This window comes from Podarcis filfolensis (assembly GCF_964270895.1).
Source record: "Podarcis filfolensis genome assembly, chromosome: 2".
NCBI lineage: Eukaryota > Metazoa > Chordata > Lepidosauria > Squamata > Lacertidae > Podarcis > Podarcis filfolensis.
In genome coordinates, this window is record NC_139605.1 from 51,293,585 (window position 1) to 51,311,976 (window position 18,392).

An 18,392-nucleotide genomic window follows, 5' to 3' on the forward strand; every position below is an offset into this window, starting at 1 on the left:
CTGTTACCATCAAGATGTTTCTCCATCTGAAATCTCCCTTCCTGAAACTGAAACTTATTAGATATAGTACTGCTCTCTGGAGGAACTGAGAACCAGATTTTGCCTTCTGTGTGGCAGCCCTTCCAAGAATTTGAGGAGCGCCATCATGTCCCCCTCTCAGTCTTCTCCAAAATAAACATAACCAGCTCATGAGGAAAGACTGAAAGAACATACCTAGTCCCTTCAACCTTTTCCTCATGGGACTGTTTTTTTTAAAATTGCAGGCCACCTTTATTGTTCTCCTCTGAACCAGGCATCCCTAGGCACTACTCGTAGCATATCATACCAAACAGGAGTTAGTTAAAGATATTCCCAGCCGGTGCCTATTTTGCAACTCAAAGAAATACAGGAAGTAGCAAGGGTACCATTAGGATGTCATGGGTGGGGGGATACTGATGGGATTGGATGGAAGTGGCATTGTGTATATGGTACAGTGATTCCTCCTTTGGTTTCCTTCAGTCTCCACCAAAAGGCGCCACTATTCCCTACCACCCCAGCCTGTCCTTGGGATCAGTTCTTCTTTCAGCCAATCAGGTAAGGGACTCATAAATTCTCAGGAGACCATTTTTCTGTTGAGGTTAAAACGAGAGAGAACCGTTAGGCTTTGGTTCTCTTGTTACTCTGTAATCAAAGGGTGGGTAAGACTGCGGCCTGCCAGATGTTGTTGTGCTGTGACAACGCCTTTCTTCACTGCCCATTGGCCATGCTGGCTGAGGCCGATGAGAGTTGGAGTTCAACAACATCTGGAGAGCCACTGGTTTCCCCCACGCCTACATTCACCACCACATCAAATATCAAGCCAGATTAGAAAGTATCAGAATGACTTAATGGGTATCGATTTTACCTTTCCACCTTGACTTCTGGCTTCTTCTGTGTCATGTGACCAAGCGCTTGCTGTCAGATCCCTCAGAGACCATATATACAAGGACCATCTTGGCTGTGAGTCCTAGGAAACTTGCTCCCTGCCTTGCAGGCCTTTTCCCATCAGGCCTGGGAGGGCGGGGCCCTGACTGACTCCAGCTGCAAAAGCTGAGGCTGCTGAACAGACTCTTGGTATTGATAGGGGGTTTTGTGGGCTGGGAGGGGGGAGGTGTTGCTGTTGTTGCTGTTAATTTTTTGTATGCTTAAACCAACAATAGCGCAATGGAATCTTCTAAAGTTTACAGAGAAAAAGGAGAATCTACGTTACGGTGAACCAGTTTATAGGACGTGGGGATTTAACATGGATATTTTGCTATATGCCTAAAGAAAATCTGCTATTTTGTTAAAAGTTGTTTATCCTTGCAAAATTCTGCCCTGCTGCGATGCACACAGTCAGGTTTAACAAATGTTGCCACTCAAGCACATCTGAGGATTGACTGCCAGTAAAAAATCAAAACTTATTTACCAGATGACCAAAAATTGAGGCTGAAAAGTGTTGATTGGCTGAATAAAATAAAATGACAACTGTATAAGAATAATTTATCTCAGTGAGATCCCCAGCGGACTCCTTAAAGATGAACTTACGCTCAGCCAAAAGCCTTATTGAGCAAAGATTAGCGGACATTGAAAATCAACACAACCTCGCCAGGGGTGGGGGGGTCTGCTCCCCCAGGTATCACGGAATAACCCCACCACTTGGCCTTCCATCATACATGTCATCTCTTTCATCAGTACCACACCGACATGCATTTATTCGTGCAAGGTTCAATGTCTTTCCATCGAACCTGCTGAACCACAGATTTTCCAAGGGTTTGGTATCTCCGCTATGTGTGTGTGACGGGGAAACTGTTGAATCTCTTTCACATATAATGTTCAACTGTCCCCTACATAGCATAGCCAGGGCTAAATTCCTGGGTCCTGCTTTACTGCGCTTGGTTGGCAGGCCTGTTGAGTCACACGCCGCACTGCTTTTGCAGGATACAGATCCTTCTGTAACTCTGCAGGTGGCGAGATTTCTGAATGCGGTTATCTCACACTCAAAAACCACCAAAAACCAACAACAACATCAAAACTAATCGAACTGTTATGATGAGAGTGCATGTCGGAGTTCGTCTTCAGTTTTCCTTTTCTGTGATCTGTCCCTTGGAGCTCTCCTGGCCCCAAGCTGTCACTTGGCTCTGCTCAATGACCCACCCTTGCATCGTGGTGTTCACCTTCTGTTGTCGGATATTTCTGTTTTTATGTCCCTGTGTTTTTATGTTTGTACATATTTTATGGGCTAATAGCCGTAAATAAATTGTAAATTGTTATCTCAGTGAGATGGTGACCCAGTTCCCACACAATGGCACTAGACAATAAGCTTAAAGCTTATTGGTATCAGCAAACAGATTATATTAGGTGTAAATCTGTAATGTGCTGCCCCATTTCAAATCTACTTTAAGCTTTCATTTACTATGAAATGATGCATAACTGGTTTGAATTTTATATTAGGAGGAACAATTACTCATTTGCATTTCAGCCAGATGAAATCATCATAATTTGGGGTCAATAGAATAAACTATTCTGAATTTAAGTGAAACAGAAGACCCAACACACTGAGTTTGGGAATACCACATACCGTATTTTTCGCCCTATAGGACACACCTTTTCCCCTCCAAAAAGGAAGGGGAAATGTGTGTGCATCCTATGGGGCGAATGCAGGCTTTCGCTGAAGCCTGGAGAGCGAGAGGGGTCGGTGCGTACCGACCCCTCTCGCTCTCCAGGCTTCCGGAGAGCCCCACCGCCAGCCCCACAAGTTCGGGGGACAGCGGGGAGGCGCAGCGCGCCATCCCGATGTCTCCCGACGTCGTTTGGAGGCTGGAGGCGGGGAGAAGCCCGTTTCTCCCTGCAGCCAGCCCCGCAAGCTTGGGGGACAGCGGGGAGGCGCAGCGCGCCATCCCGCTGTCTCCTGACGTGGTTTGGAGGCAGGCAGCGGGCGTCCCCCTCCCCCAGCCCCGCAAGCTCCCAGAGCGGTGCCGAAACTGTGCGCAGCTTCGGCATCGCTCTGGGACCCGCTCTGGGGGCTGGGGTTGGGGGAAGCTCGGGCTTCCCCCTCCCCCAGCCCCGCATGCTCCCAGAGCGGGCTTCGCAGAGCTCTCCACAAGCTGCGGGAGCCCAGCGGGACTTCTCGCTGGGCTCCCACGGCTTGCGGAGAGCTGCCTGTTCTGGGGGCTGGGGTCGGGGGAAGCTCGCGCCCCAGCCCCGCGCCTGGGGTGGGGAAATAATTCCCCCCCTTTATTCCCCCCCCCAAATCTAGGTGCATCCTATGGGCTGGTGCGTCCTATAGGGCGAAAAATACGGTATATTAAAGATAAGAGGGAGAATTGCACAGATACATCTGACTTCATTATTTACTAGTGTCCTCCTGGTGGTGCAGCAATAAAACTGCTTGCACATTTGCAAAGCTAAGCAGGGTCCAGTATGGTTTCAAATTAGATGGGGAATTGTGTGTTGAGATTCCTGCATCACAGGGGGTTGGGCCAGATGACCCTCAGGATCCCAACTCTACAATTCTATGATTATAATTATCATCTATGTTTTATTCTACAATCATTTTCTAAGGTTTTGTTTGTGCATGTTCTAAAAGTTTAACTTTAAGCTTTTGGTGAGCAAAATGAATGAGATTCACTCCTCCCATAATGCTTATTCATTTGTTTCTGGGTAGGATGATGAAACTGCTTGTGGAATTTCTACAGCCTCTTTCTGACTGGTCCTAGTCCTTTCCTCACCTTAAAACTGACATTTCAGTAAGCACAGTAGTTACCAGGAAGTCTACGTTCTTGCAATCTTCTCTTCCCCCGCTCCCCATTTCTTATTTATTTAAGTCCTTTGAGATTTACCATCAACAAAATACAAATGACAAGTAAGCCCATCCATTCTTATTCTCAGTTCTGGCACCAGCACCCAGTGTAGTAGGCATTTGCCAAGGATCATTTACAGCAGCAAGGCCCCCTGGGGCTGATGCCTTGCCTTGGCTCCCTGAGCGCTTGCTGGCCCTTAAGCTCCTGGCAGCACCAGTGTCCCTGCAACCCCACTCTCTTGCTTGCTAACTTGTGAGCTGACTTATCCTGTAATGAGCCAGGAGCCACATGGCTCCTCTTCCGGTTCATTTCAGCACCAGCACTGTGAGGGTAAGCCCACCCTCATGGGCAAGCACAAGGGGGAATCTGGCAGCTGCCTAGTGCTCACAAACATGCGCTCTTACCTGGCAGCGATGCCTCATGAGCCTGCACAAGGGGGAGTGGATGGCTGGTGGCTACTAACAGTGCTACCTTTGCCAGAGGGTCAGAGTGGTGGCAAGCACTGGCAGGTAGCAAGGGTAGTTTCCCCAGCCCCCTTCCAAAATCTGGAACTGGGCCTATTCTCTTACATTTTTGATAGCGCTGTTCTCCTTTGTCATCCTTTTTTCAGGGATTCTCCATGCAAGGACAGTACAGTAGTATGTCTCAAGCAGAGGTAAGTCAAGACTAAAAGGAGGCTCCATTTTGAATTCACACTTCCAAGTAGTTCAATGTATAGCTAGGACCAGCTTCTTCAAGCCTTCGCCTTCCATCGTTCCCCATGTCTTCTTGTCCTGCTTACCAGTTCCAGACTTGCCATTCTGCCTCCCCGTTCTCTCCCTCCTGGCATCCAAATGGCAAATCCTGGTGCCTCCAGACATCTTTCTTTGGCGATCACTCGTAGCCAAGTAAGATTGTCTTCAATGAACACTGTTTTAACAGTGAGTCCGTAAGTGACAGTGGAGGCCAATTCTGGATCAACACGTCCTTCCACAGTGGGGGACATAGGTTTCTTGGCGGGAGTTGATCACAGTGAGGGTTTTCCAAGCGTGCCTTCGTCTTAGCACGCTCCTGAATTCGAGCGTCTTCAAAGTTCATGACACCTTTGGTAAAGGCTGTTCTCCAATTGGAGCGCTCGCAGGCCGGTGTTTCCCAATTGTCAGTGTTTATACTACATTTTTTGGATTTGCCTTAAGAGAGTCTTTGAAACTCTTTTGTTGACCACCAGCATTACGCTTACCATTTTAAAGTTCGGAATAGAGTAGTTCCATTAGAAGACGAAAATAATCAGACATCCACACAATACGACCAGTCCAACGAAATTGATGTTGAAGAATCATTGCTTTGACACTGGTGATCTTTGCTTCCAGACATAGCTGGGCTCCAACTCCCATCAGCCCCAACAGGCATGGCCAATGGCTAGGCTATGGATGATGGGAGCTGTAATCCAGCAATGTTTGGAGAGTACCTTGTTGGGTAAGGCTATACAATAATTTATGACAGCAGGCAGCACCGCCGGTAACTTTCACTCACTCCATTTCATATACCGTATTTTTCCATGTATAAAATGATGCCTTTTGCTAAAAAAAAAAAAAAAAAAGGCAAAAATTTGGTGTCATCTTATACACGTATAGTGAATGCAGAGGGGGGACATGTGATTAATGGCAGCAGCAAGCAAGATTGGCAGCGGTGATTGGGCGGGTGATTGGTGGCTGCAGTAAGGTCTGCTGGCGATTGGCTGTGGCTGCGGCAATTGGGCAGGTGATTGGTTGCTGTGGCGAGGTGTGCGATCGGAAGTGGCTGTGGCAAGCAATTGGCAGTGGCGGGCAGGCGGGTGAGCGATTGGCGGAAGTGACCTCCCCCCACCCCCCAAAAAAGCTAAACTTAATTTCTTAATTTTGGGTTAAAAAAAATAGGGGTCATCATATACATGGGGGTGTCTTATATATGGAAATAAACGGTAATTAAATTTCACATGCTCAGTTAGTACTATACCTCAGGAGTAGCCAACGCTTGTATTCTAGGTGTATGGCTGACCCAACTACTTCCTAATGTGAGCAGGTAGATGGGAACGCAGGACTTGCTGTCATTCCACTGACTTCTTCCTCTCATCTAGGTGTCGAAGTTGCAGCAGCTTTCTGGGCAGCCTGTCTCATTTGCTTCCTTGGGACAATCTCCATCCATAGTAGCAGGTGAGGAACCCCAAAGAGCTATGAAGCCACTTAAACTCCCACAATCCTCTGTGGCAGACTATGGCCCTAGGGGCTTACTCAGATGAACAGTGAGCCTGTGCTCCAGCTGCATTTAGGCAATAGGTCTCCATGGAAAGAACATGGTGCACGAATAATTGGCCCTAGAAATGGGGAAGGCAGGACTTTCAAAGAAAGGTATCTGGAAGGTCACATGTTCTGCATCCCTGCTCTGTATTTTATTTTTTTAAAGCACAACACTGGATAAATACAAAACTAAAAACAGGAGTGCACTCTCTGGCATGTGCACACACATAAATAAGGGAGGTGGCTATCATTTTTTTCTGAGAATCTTGAACTCTTGGTTACAAAAACAACAAAAGAGTCTGAAGGCAAGTGTACTTTTTCGTATAAGGGAATGTGGATTCATGCATACGTACTTATGGTTGCCAGGGGAAAGATGTAGACATTCTCTCTCTCTCTCTCTCTCTCTCTCTCTCTCTCTCTCTCTCTCTCTCACCCCACCATACTTGTCAACAGGATTTTTTTTTAATTCATTATGAAAAGTAATCCAAGGATTTTCCACCTAGGATTTTTTCTTATTACGTTAAAAGAACAGCATTAACCAATGGGAGTCTGCATCAGACAGGAGGAGGGCAGGGCAGTCTCCCTCAGTCTAAAATTAGTCCGGTGTAATGTGACCCAAGCAAAGTGGCATAAAACAAAAGCCTCTTCTTGGAGCTTCTGATGGCTTTGCAGTAGCTGGGAAACGGTCCAGTCCTGTTTGCGTGCCTCCTGCTCTTTGCACCGTGCGGTGCCTGGAAAGGGTTCTTTGGGTTTCACTTCTTCTGTAGCCTTGTGATGTGGTCCTCCTTTTAGGAAGGCAAGAAAGAGCCAGGACAGAACAGCCCCAGTAACGTTGTGCTTCTTTTCTCCCTTTTCAGCCCTGGACACGAACGCTCAGAATAGCTCTCAGGAGTTCCTGGTTCCTAACGATGTAAGTTTGCCTCTACGAACTACAGTTCCCAAATATATTTTGGGGGTAGTCGTGTGCTTTAAATGTACGGTGTACATTTAGTAAGCTTACGCCTGTGTCCACAGAGGTCTTCCTTGGTGCTCACAGGGTCCTCCCCATCCCACTTGGTGCTTGAAAGAAGCTTTGTATCGCAGCCAAAGGGAATAGGTTGTGGTGTGTGTTGAGTTGTGTGCATTGTGCCCATTATAGTTTCCCCGGTTTGCAAATATGTGCATGGGCCCCAAAAAGTTATAATCAGAGCCAAACCCATTCCACTCTTTATGGAGATCTTCAGAGAGTGATTCCATTCAAACAAAAGTAGAACAGCCCTAAATATTTTGCTGCAGAGTCCTTTGGCTTCTTTCTCAGTCAAAACTAGGTTGGAAAAGGGAACAGGGCTCTTGCAGTTTCAACTGTTGTGTAGAAGAGGAAATTTCACCAGGTGTAGCTTGTCATGCAAACTACAGTGGTACCTCAGGTTACAGATGCTTCAGGTTACAGACCCTTCAGACTCCGCTAACCCAGAAATAGTACCTTGGGTTAAGAACTTTGCTTCAGAATGAGAACATAAATCACACAGTGGTGGCAGTGGGAGGCCCCATTAGCTAAAGTGGTGCTTCAGGTTAAGAACAGTTTCAGGTGAAGAACGGACCTCCAGAACGAATTAAGTTCTTAACCCGAGGTACCACTGTACAACTCTTGAACTTTTGCATCAGGGCACCCTCCATGAAGCTCCCTCATTTGGTGAGAGACCATTTAGGAACAGTCTTGGAGTACAGTTTCCTAGCAAGCTGTGAACCCTCCTGACAGTACTGTTGCCTAGCTTGCAAAAGTTCAGTGTTTCATCAAAGCATGTGATCTGCCGCTCAGCCATGGTCCTTGAAAGGAAGATAAGTTCAGCAAAGTCCCAGGTTGTTTTATCTATCCTCACTCTCACACAAACTCCAGAATCAAGGGCTACTGTCTCAAGTTCATCCCTCACAAGCCTTCTCTCCTCCACACAATTGCCATTGTACCTTCAAAACACATTAAAGGAAAAGTCTTCCCCAAGAGAATCCTGGGAACTATCAGAGCTATGATTCCCGAGAACAGTTCCCAAGATTATTAGTATGTACACAGATGTGTTTATGCTCCTGTGCTTTAACAGCAGCCTGGCATGGAAAGACATTAAGCAGGTGAAGCTTATCGTGGCCCAGAGATAAATGGTGGGAAAAGAAGGGGCAGCGATAAACAGTCCTCTGAGAGAGAGGAGCATCAGCCGTGGGAAAGGTTAACTTCCTCCGACTTCTTCGCCACCACTCCCATGTGAGCTGTCCTTCGCTCTCTCTGTGTGTATCTGTGGAAGCTGAAGCCCAGAAGGGGTGAATATGATAAGAGAGGAATGTGCCAGCATTTCTTGTGCCCACCCACTTGCCAGCCCGGCTGCCAGTGTACCAGGCCTGCTCTGCAGATGCCAGCATGTGTTGCTGGGCACACAGCAGGCCGTTGTAGCGTCTCAGAAGGCAGGAAACGAGTGGGCAGGAGGGCAACGCTGACCTTTACTTCTGCCCCCCGACCCTGCGTGGGGAAAAGTAGCTCTTTCTGAAGTTTTTGTTTATGGAACAAGCCTCATGAAACTATCTGGACTGTTTTATTTTTTAAATAGGCCAATTCCTGCCACAGTGTGGTAGGAACCCTGAACTACATGGCTCAGTTCGTGTTTTCCACTCCCTTGAGAGTGAATAAAAATGGCTAAATCTCAGGCTTGGAAAAGTAAAGTGTAGATAAGCCTGAAGCCTTGATGGGTTCTGGCTCAGACTCATCCAATACTGAACAACAATAAACAAGCAGACCATTGTGTACTATAGGTCAGGCTTGGGAAGGTTCACTCATTCCCTCACTCAAGAGTTGCCTAAAATGAGTAAACGCTCTCTGTTCACTTTGTCCAGTCCTGTCCAGTTCTTAGGCGATGAGGTTTCTAGCGCGGTTCCACTCCAAAGACTGATCCCTCCTTTCCCCTCCTAGCTCATTGGCTGCATCATTGGCCGCCAGGGCAGCAAGATCAGCGAGATCCGGCAGATGTCCGGAGCACACATCAAGATTGGGAACCAGACCGAGGGCTCTGCTGAGCGTCACGTGACCATCACCGGCACCCCAGTCAGCATCACTTTGGCTCAGTACCTCATCACAGCCTGGTAAGAGCCATTAGGACTGCTGGGCAGGTCAAGCGGGGAGTAACGCAGCACTTGCGCAGCCGTCTCGTTGCAGCTTCTTCCTGCTGTGCCCAAGCCTGTGGCCTCTTAGATGGACAGCTTTGCGGAGAGCAAGCGACAGTGCCTTGCTGTCTTGGCTGAATTTGCCGGTTTGCAAACACTCAGCCCTCTGCTCAAGAGACAGGAGTGCTAAGCATAGCACCACAAAGTGTTCTCATTGCTTTGTTGTCTGTCTTTCACACTAATGCCTGCCTGTCTCTGACGCACATGAGAGTAACCAGGCCTTGAGTTTCTCAGGAGCCGCCGTGATTTCTAGTATCCTTGCCTACAATATGTTGGGCATCAATGTTCCCTTTGCAGCTGCAAAGCACTCTTATACCACTTTAAGCATCATGGCTTCCCCCAAAGAATCCTGGGAACAGTGGTATGTTAAGAGTCTCCTAACAACTCCCGGCACCCTTAACAAACTACAGTTCCCAGAATTCTTCAGGGGAAGCCATGATGCTTAAAAGTAACATAAGAGTGCTTTAAATGTCAAGTGTGGATGTGACCTTAGTTCTGTGCAGGAAGAACTGCTGTGTTGCAGCGGAGAACTCTCCCGTCCTGCCCAAAAGATAACCTCACTTTAACAGAGCAACATTTGTCATTGGTCGCTGTTGTGACCTGGCATTTGGGATGCTTCAAGATTTAGAGCAGGAAATAGCCATTCACAGTTCAGGGATCACCACCACTACAGGGTGCAAGCTTTCAAGGTGTGGAGCCCGTCATTGACGGATGCATGTAAGTGTTTTCGTAATCAGTTTTCCCTGTGGTGATGACCCCAGAACTCATTTCAACTTTTGTTGCATTTGCGTGTTGAAGGAGAATTAACAGCCTCCATCTCCCTTCTTTTCCTCCTGGGACAAGTTAATAGATAAACATTCCCATGCATCTCACGTGGGAGAGGTTCTCATTTCCCCAGAAAAACACAGTGGTCTGTCAATGACCTGAGAAAGCCAAGAAGGATATGTGGATGGGATGCTTTGCAATTCCATGATTGTTTAAATAGGGACCATGACAAGGTATAACATCCTTAACATAGCCACTTCTGAGTTCTAAACAAGCCCTGTGTGTCATACTGGAGGTTCTCCACAAGAATGTAGTCCCAGAGGGAGAGGACTCTGGAGAAGACATTATCTGGAAGCAAAAGCGATGTAGAGTACCTTGTTCACTAGCTCCGTTCTTTGTGTGTACCTATTCCTTTGCACATGTCAGCTCAAACACTTGCCTGTGTGTGTGTGCGCGCGCATGTGTGTGCATATCCATACTTGTATGTATGTATTATACAAACTGCACATATCTGCCCACACCTATGCATATTTTTCCATGTGCAAGCTTGTACATGCATATAACGGCACATATACGTCCAAGTATATGTCCTCACACGCTGCATTTGTATGTGTAAATTGTGCATGCAGGCACTAGTCTCATTCTTTCTCCCTTCTTGTTCTTCAGTTTAGAGACGGCCAAATCTACCTCCCAGACGCCCCCCGTTGACCTCGGCATGACTTTCTCCCAGCCCCTCACCCCTTCGCCAGCCCCAACGCTGACAGCAGTGGCCGCGCCTCCCCCAGCCTTGCTTGGTGCCCCCTATGCCATCTCCCTCTCCAACTTCATTGGCCTGAAACCCGTCCCCTTCTTGACGCTGCCTTCCTCAGCCACGGGGCACAATGGCAGCCTTGCCACCTACACGACCAAGATCTCGACAGCCAATGCCAGCAAGAAGGCTGAGAGGCAGAAGTTCTCCCCATACTGAAACAGGAAGGTGGGGCAGGGAGGGGAAACCTTAGGAGAACCCTCACACGCTTTGTTAGATGGCATCAGGGTTGGGCCGCTCCAAAGCGAGACTACCTGGGGAAAGAGGTGAGGGGGGGGGAGCCGCATGTGCAGGAAAGGAAGTGTATGTGGGAGAGGATAACTGAGACAGCTCTTGAAAGCAGTGCTGGCCATGAGACAGGGAAGTGGTGCTTCTGCAGAGCTCCCACCCGAACCTGGCTAAAGATATGTCTATCATGGGTAAGAGCAATCAAGCCTCCGTGGAACAAATCTCTGCCCCACGCTATAAAGTGTTATTATCCTTTACCTTCCATAAACCTTCCTGATCGCTTTCAGCAATGAAGATGAAGAGGTTCTCTCTCCATCTGGTTTCTTGACATGTTTTCTTTTTTAAGGAGAACACGTTACTTAAAGACAATTGGAACCCCACTCAAATTCTTTGTACTGTATTGATAGAGCTGGAGGTCTTGGGAAAGGTCCCATCTCAACTGTGGCACTGGCTAGAGCTTGTTAGACCTTGGGTGATCCTAACAGAGAACATGCTATGCTACTATCTCTCATGGGTTGCATTTCCAAGAGCAGAACTGGAAAAGGGTTCTGATTTCTATAGAACTGGAAGCATGTCCTAGAAATCACAGAATGTACCAAAAAGGAAATTCTTCAGTGTGTTTTTTTGTTTTTTTGTTTTGTTTTGTTTTTTTGTCTAGCACTTCTCTCCTAATATATGAAGCTGGCTGTGAGTTCCATTTTAGCTGGATTAGAATACAGGATAGGGTTTTCATGACTGTTCAGCTTAGCCCCTGACCTCCTACAAGTGATTGAAGGGAATTAGTTTTCACCAGACATCCCTCTAATATTTAGCATGAACTGGCACAGCGTATGCAAGAATTTGCTGGATCAGACCAGAGCCCCATCCACCCCAACATTATGTTCACCCATTGGCCAACTCAGATGCCCATGGGAAGACCAGAGGCATATAGTCTTTCCTCACTGAGAAACAGAGCAGTTCTTTATAAATATTCCCTATCTGTTACAAGGTAAGAGCTTCCAGCACTGGCAACCCCAGCTGGTCACCTTATTGTATGTGGGCGACATCTCCCCTCATTTAACTTTATGGTAGAAATCCGTCATATATATCTGGCAGGATGTGCAGTATCTTGCCACGCCACTCATCTTTGGGTTTATCTCTTGCTGTCGTGGGATGACATCTCCAATAAGTGCTTTTTAATTTTGCTCTCATCTCTTGCAGTCTAATCCTTAGCATGTTTGCTCCAGAAATAAGCCCCTACCCCTTCCGTCACTCATTAGTGAATATAGGACTGCAGTCTTAGTAAATTCTGCCACATTTTGTTCTCTTGTCAGCCCTTCTCTCTTTGTATCAGTATTGTAAGGGCACTTGTCTAGTCAGAACATGCCCAGGAGAGTCAAGAGGTGGCGCCCTGAGACCTCAGGTTGAAGCAGATGCCCATCTTGGTGATTTCTGGTTAAAGTTACCAACATGTATGTCTGGCACTTAACACTTGCGTCCTAAACAGACGGCCATCACAACAGCATATAATTCATCCAAACCGCACCCCAAAAAATTATCCCCATGGATTAAATGTACCATATAGCCAAGGATTCCATGGCTAATTTCTTAGTTGGTTTGCAAATTGGCGTGGCTTCATCAAAGTGGGTCGGATTGTTGGCTAATTGACAGGTTGTCAAAAGACTGCACAATTCACTGTCAACACTTTATAAGGCATTAAGCGGAAGGTGATTGTTGAACAGACCTGGAGAAGACGGATGAAAAGAACACAGCAAAAACTCAACTTGGCTCTGGCCCTGCTTGTAGCCATGAACTAGTTGGCACATGATAAGCAAAGGGTAGTAGTCACAGGCCTGTGTGGAGGAAATGCATACCAAAAACGAAACATTGAAATTCTGCATGCAGTCGATGCAAATCCTGGAAAGCTCTTTTCTATGACCAGCATAAATCATACAAATGTGCATATACTTCTCCTATTTGTGTATAATATTGTTTGCTATTTGGCAATAAAATAAATCCTCCTTTGGGAGGAAGGGCAGGGTATAAATGGTATGAATGAGTAAATAAATAATACTGGATTTGCTAAACATGGCAGGGGCAAAAGCACGGAAGCCTCACCCAAACCCCACTGCCTGGGAATCTTGTGCAGGGGGCTCATCTCAGTCACTGAGAAGCACATCTTTGCAGCATAGCCAATGCTTTCTCTGTGCTCCTTCAGGAATCACAGGCTACACTCAGCCCTGATTATGTTGGGACTGGTTTACTGAACCAAAGCTGTCAGGGAAAAAAGAAGAAGAAGCCAAACAGGCTGCAAAAAGGAGACAATTGAGGTTGATTTGGTGTAGTAGTACCTTTACAATCTCAAGAAGCAACAGCATCTCAGATTTGCCCTCCGTTACACATTGATTTGGTAGCATAGAGTAGTCTACCTACGCCTGTTTAGGCACTGATCACTTCTGATTAAATAGTTTAAGCAGATTCATGTATTTATTGCGGCCTTTCCTCAAGCTGGTGCCCTCCGGGTGCTTTGAACTACAGTTCCCATCATGGCTGGGGCTGACAGGAGTTCTGGCCAGAGGCAACGAAGCTGGGGAATGCTCATCGAATGCGTCAAATTCTCAGGTGGTGTAATTCAGCACTGAGGCATCCCAGTATTTGGATTCCACAAAAACACAGGGGAATGGAGCCAAAATTTCCTATTCCTACAAACCAATCTAACCAGTTGTCCATTTCGCCTTGTTCCCTGGCTGGTCCCAATCTCTCTCACTTCCCTGCATCACTCGCTGGCAAAAAAAAAAAAAAAAAAGCTATCTCTTTTTAACCCTTTTTATTTTTGGCTGCTCCAAGGAATGTCCCACCTCCTATCCCATGATCCTCTTTGGCTTGTCTTTGAAAATGCTGTACATATAATTCTATATTTTTTCCTCCTTTGTAACTTATGATTGATTTAATAAAAATGCAAACTTTGTCAACTCAGAGGGTAATGTGATTAGGATTTTGTATACATTTGAATTAGGCAAAGCAAATGCACACGCACCCCTCCGGCTGTTTACATGACTGAATAAAAAGGGAAAGAAGGCTTATTCAGTGTTTTGCCTAAGAAGCAGCAGCAGCTAGATTCTTGCCCACCCATCCCACCTGGTGGCTGGGCACCTGGCCTTTCAACCAGATGCAAGACAGCAAGGGGGAAAAGGGCAGGTGAAACTTGTTCTGCTCTTAACACTGAATGCTGAAGAAAACTTCACTTACTGAATTTATGTTTGTTGTGGAGAAGTCAGAATCCTTATTTGGGGAAGGATTTTCACCTTCTCACCCCTTGCTTTTTCCTGTAAGACCTATTGCAGTCGTTAAGAGTCGTCAACAGGCTCATCACAGCTATCTGCCAATCACCCATTCCCACCACCCTTCTGAGTAATACCCCCCCACCTTCTCACTATATAGAAGGATCTGGCAACTTCTGTTTCAGTGTATCTGAAGAAGTGTGCATGCACACGAAAGCTCATACCAAGAACTAACTTAGTTGGTCTTTAAGGTGCTACTGGAAGGAATTTTTTTTGGGGGGGGGAAGGGGGGAAGCAACTGTGGAGTATGATTCAGATTCCTACTTTTTAATTGATTTGGAATAATTACCACCCAGTGGACATTTCCCAACAATTTTCTGTGGACTGACATTTGCAACGATTTAGCGGTGAATTGCGGGTTTTCCCAGGGAAAGCAGTGGGACAAAAAGAATCCTCTTCAGCCTCATGCCTGGAAGTCCCAAACCTGTGCCTAGAAATTGCAGCACAAACAGAAGTCTGAATGAGCCCATAGTCGGCCAATTCACATTTTGTCCTCCTCCCTTCTGGATTCCACAAGGGCAACGCTGAGACCTAACACTGTGCGCACATCATACATTTAAAGTGCATGACTTCCCCCAGAGTATCCTGGGAACTGTAGTTGGTTGAGGGTGCTGGGGACTGTAGCTCTTGAGAGTGGCAAACCATGCTTCCTAGGATTCTTTTGGGGAAAGTCATGTGCTTTAAATGTGTGGTGTGTGCGCAGCCTGGTTCTAAGAAGGCAGACAGCTGGGGCTGGTTGAAGGCAGGCTGATGTGTTGGTGGGGAGGTGTCCCATTCGCCCTAATGGACCAACTTCCACTGGCTCTCACCATTACGACTGTGAACAAATGGTGCTGGATCAAGCATAGCAGGATCATCCACGTATCAGGACTCTATAGACACAAACCCCAGTATGCCACGGTTAAAGAACAGGGCCTGGTTATTTATCATATTACTATCACTCCCTGCTTCCCTCCCTCAAAGAACCTTGTGGGCGCATGCAGGGAGGTTCCCGCATGTTATTCTCACTGCAATCCTCCATGTGTTCCTTTGGATGTGAGTCCCACTGTGTTCAATGGGATTTCCTCCCTTGTTTAGTAGATTTAGGATCCACAGACTTAAGTTAGGCAGTGGACTGCCCCAGAGTGATCCAGCGACATCAGCAGCTGAATGGGGATTTGAGCCTCGTCTTCTCAGTCTGACATTCTGTCCACAAAGCTGCACTGGCCCCTTGAAACAGTTCTGTAGTGGTGCGGGAGCTGGGGCCACCACTTCCAAGGTTGCTGCCATGTTCTTAAGGCTGCCTATGGAGCCTCTGCCAACGTACGCCAGTGCCACCTTCCTCTCATTTCAGCACCACGCCACCTGTCTTAGACCGTCTCAATAACTTGCCCATGATGGATGTGCCAAAGGAAATGTGGGAGCAGGAGGAGAGGAGAGGTGGCAAAAGGGAGGAATGGCAGCTGCCTTATTGGGAGAGCATTTGGCATAGAGGCCAGTGTCTAGTGCGCCCTAAGCCAGGCCATCTTCAGTGAGGGCAGCCTGTTGCTATGTGGATGAGAGACATGGGAACCCTCCCTTGCCTTATGCTCTCCATTGCCACAGCAACCGCAGAAGGGGTGTTCACTTGCCAGCATGTTGGGCTCACGGGGCCAGCTGCAGACATGTGTAACCGACAGAGCGAAATGATAGTGTCGCACGCTGCTGCTATAGAGGAATACTGCGTTTTTATGGGTGGATCAGAGCTTGCAAAAACTGCCTATTGCCAGAAGAAGGCAACCATCCCCTGCTGGAACTGTTTGGTACTTGCCTGGATATAAATTGCAGGGCCTTCGTTTCTGCTAGGTCAGTGGTGAGTAGAGATGGCTGAGAAATGTGATGGGGAACCTGCAGCCCGGCAGATCATGCTGGTTTGTAACTCCTTTCAGACCCAACCAGCATGGATGATAGGGGCTGGAGTCCAGCAATACCTAGAGGGCACACAGGTTAGCTATTCCTGCTTCATTCTATATCTTTTCCTGCCACTATCCACTCACTGTAGGTGTGTGCAGTATTTGAGGAAATAATCAGGAAATGCTTATTCCTTTCAAACTAGAATGCAGCTGCCAAATGGTCTATCCTAGTAACTACACTCATAACGCAAACTAAAAGTTATCACTAATAAAACAACTAAAAGCAACTAAACAAATAGTGATCAACAGGCTACTGAAACAGACACAGGAATAACCAGATCAGGGAAAGAATGGCATGCAAAAGTACACTAAGGCTGGATCTAGACACATCAAAAACGCGTTTCAGGAAAACGCGTTGTAAACCGCAAAGTCAGGAATCACGTTGGCGAAAGATGAAACTCCACAGCGCCATCTGATGTCACAGGGTTATAACACATATAAAATGCTTTTTCTTTACTAATGTAGCTGAGTCCTATGTCTAGAATGCCCTCCCCTCTCAAGTGTGAATGGCACCAATTTTTAGGGAGTCATTTCAACAATAAGAAACAATGTATGGCTATTCACCCTAGCATTTGCCAGAGTTTTGTCATTACCTGGCTGGTGGTGTTGATATACTGTCTGATTTTGTTTTTTAAGTTGAATCTAAATTAAATTTGGTTTTTTTCTTCTATTTTAATGTTTTTCCTCTCTCTGAGATTGTTGAACAATGAAAAGCAGGGCTAAAAATAATTTAGATGAACAAACAAGCAGCTAGAATGGGGGGGGGGAGGATACAGGGCTGGGGTAGAGGTGGAAAGAAAAAAGCAAGATTGCAAAGTCTTTCACAGATTAGTTGATGTACTTTCCTGGCAGATGCGTGGATTGTGGGTTCTGCTTGAGGGAAATCCTGGGGGTGGATGGTGGGACTCCCACTGAGCAGAAAGCACCATGCACATGAAATTCAACATCATGTTGCAAGAACCAAACTACAAGAGAAATAATATCTGTAGTAATGGAGCTGTTCTGCCACTATAGATGTTCACTGCCATTAACATGCTGTGGAATGCTCTCAATAACCACTGTGATCCCTGTGCCATAGCTGTACCACTCATTGCTAACAGCTGGTCATAGTAACAGGGATGAGCTGTACAACGTAGCTACTGTGGAAAGAATAATAATAAATGGGAATGGCTGCTCAGGGGTGTTGTCGTCCCCTCTGTCCCAAAAATAGCCCAGAAGACTCTCACAATATTATACTTCTGGTCTTCCAAACTAGAAAAACTTCCAACATGACAAAAACGCCTGTGTCCTCAGGTGGGCCTGCTTGTATAAAAAAGTAATGTGGGGAGCTGGCCCTGAGATATTACGGATGTGCTTTTGTCCTCCAAATGCTGCTTGCTCAGCCACATCTCTCCCAGGTGAGAAGAGGGCAGAGCTGTTGAATTGCAACTGTGCTATGGAAAATTGAATCCTTCCTGCAACGCTGTATATTATTAACTCGGAGGCCTTCTGCAGTGTTTGCCTTGGGACGTGCTCATCTACCCAGCTTTTATTCGCGTGCGCTGCTTTTCTGCTTTAATAAATGTGGCAGCAGAGGCTGAGACAATGAAAGCCAGGCACCTCTTTGATCAAACCACTAGCACTGGCTGAAGCCCTTTGAGCAGCAAGGAATCGAGAATGTAGCTTCGGTTATTTACAGGGTCAAAGGCGAAGGGGAAAATATCTTGCTGCCTCCAGCACGACATCTCCAAATGGCGGGACATCATAGGAAGGAGTAAAGTGGTCAAAGGGTATGTGGCATCATTGCATTCCTCTAGAGTTATCCGGGGTGACAAGGGGACAGGATCTGCAAGATGGCATGGATCTGAAGAACCACTGCCTTTTATCTTCCTCACACCCCTAAACCTAAAGCACATTCTGTGAAAGCAAAGCAGGAGGCAGCAGATGTAAGCCTTGAGCTCATCTCCTACCTATGCATTTGGAACATGGAACACAATCAGATATGTTCATGCACGGTTCTCCCTCTCCATATGCATATCCACAACAAAATTGGGCGGGCAGATTGCATGCACATACACACCCAGTCACAGAGAACATTCAACATCATTTGAGAAGGATAGGTA

At 46.7% G+C, this 18,392-nt stretch overlaps 1 protein-coding gene across 2 annotated transcripts in view; it reads left to right on the plus strand.

Annotated features, from left to right (window-relative positions):
- The window catches only part of PCBP4 (poly(rC) binding protein 4), a 40,932-nt gene extending 26,938 nt beyond the window's left edge, over positions 1 to 13,994 (plus strand). For both annotated transcript variants that reach the window (XM_083603503.1, XM_083603502.1), the window contains exons 8-13: positions 499 to 573; positions 4,411 to 4,455; positions 5,896 to 5,971; positions 6,913 to 6,965; positions 8,988 to 9,157; positions 10,670 to 13,994. In XM_083603503.1, coding sequence (XP_083459629.1) covers positions 499 to 573; positions 4,411 to 4,455; positions 5,896 to 5,971; positions 6,913 to 6,965; positions 8,988 to 9,157; positions 10,670 to 10,970 — 720 coding nt within the window. In that variant the 3' untranslated portion in view covers positions 10,971 to 13,994. The remainder of the gene's footprint in view (positions 1 to 498; positions 574 to 4,410; positions 4,456 to 5,895; positions 5,972 to 6,912; positions 6,966 to 8,987; positions 9,158 to 10,669) is intronic.
- The last annotated feature ends 4,398 nt before the right edge of the window (positions 13,995 to 18,392 follow it).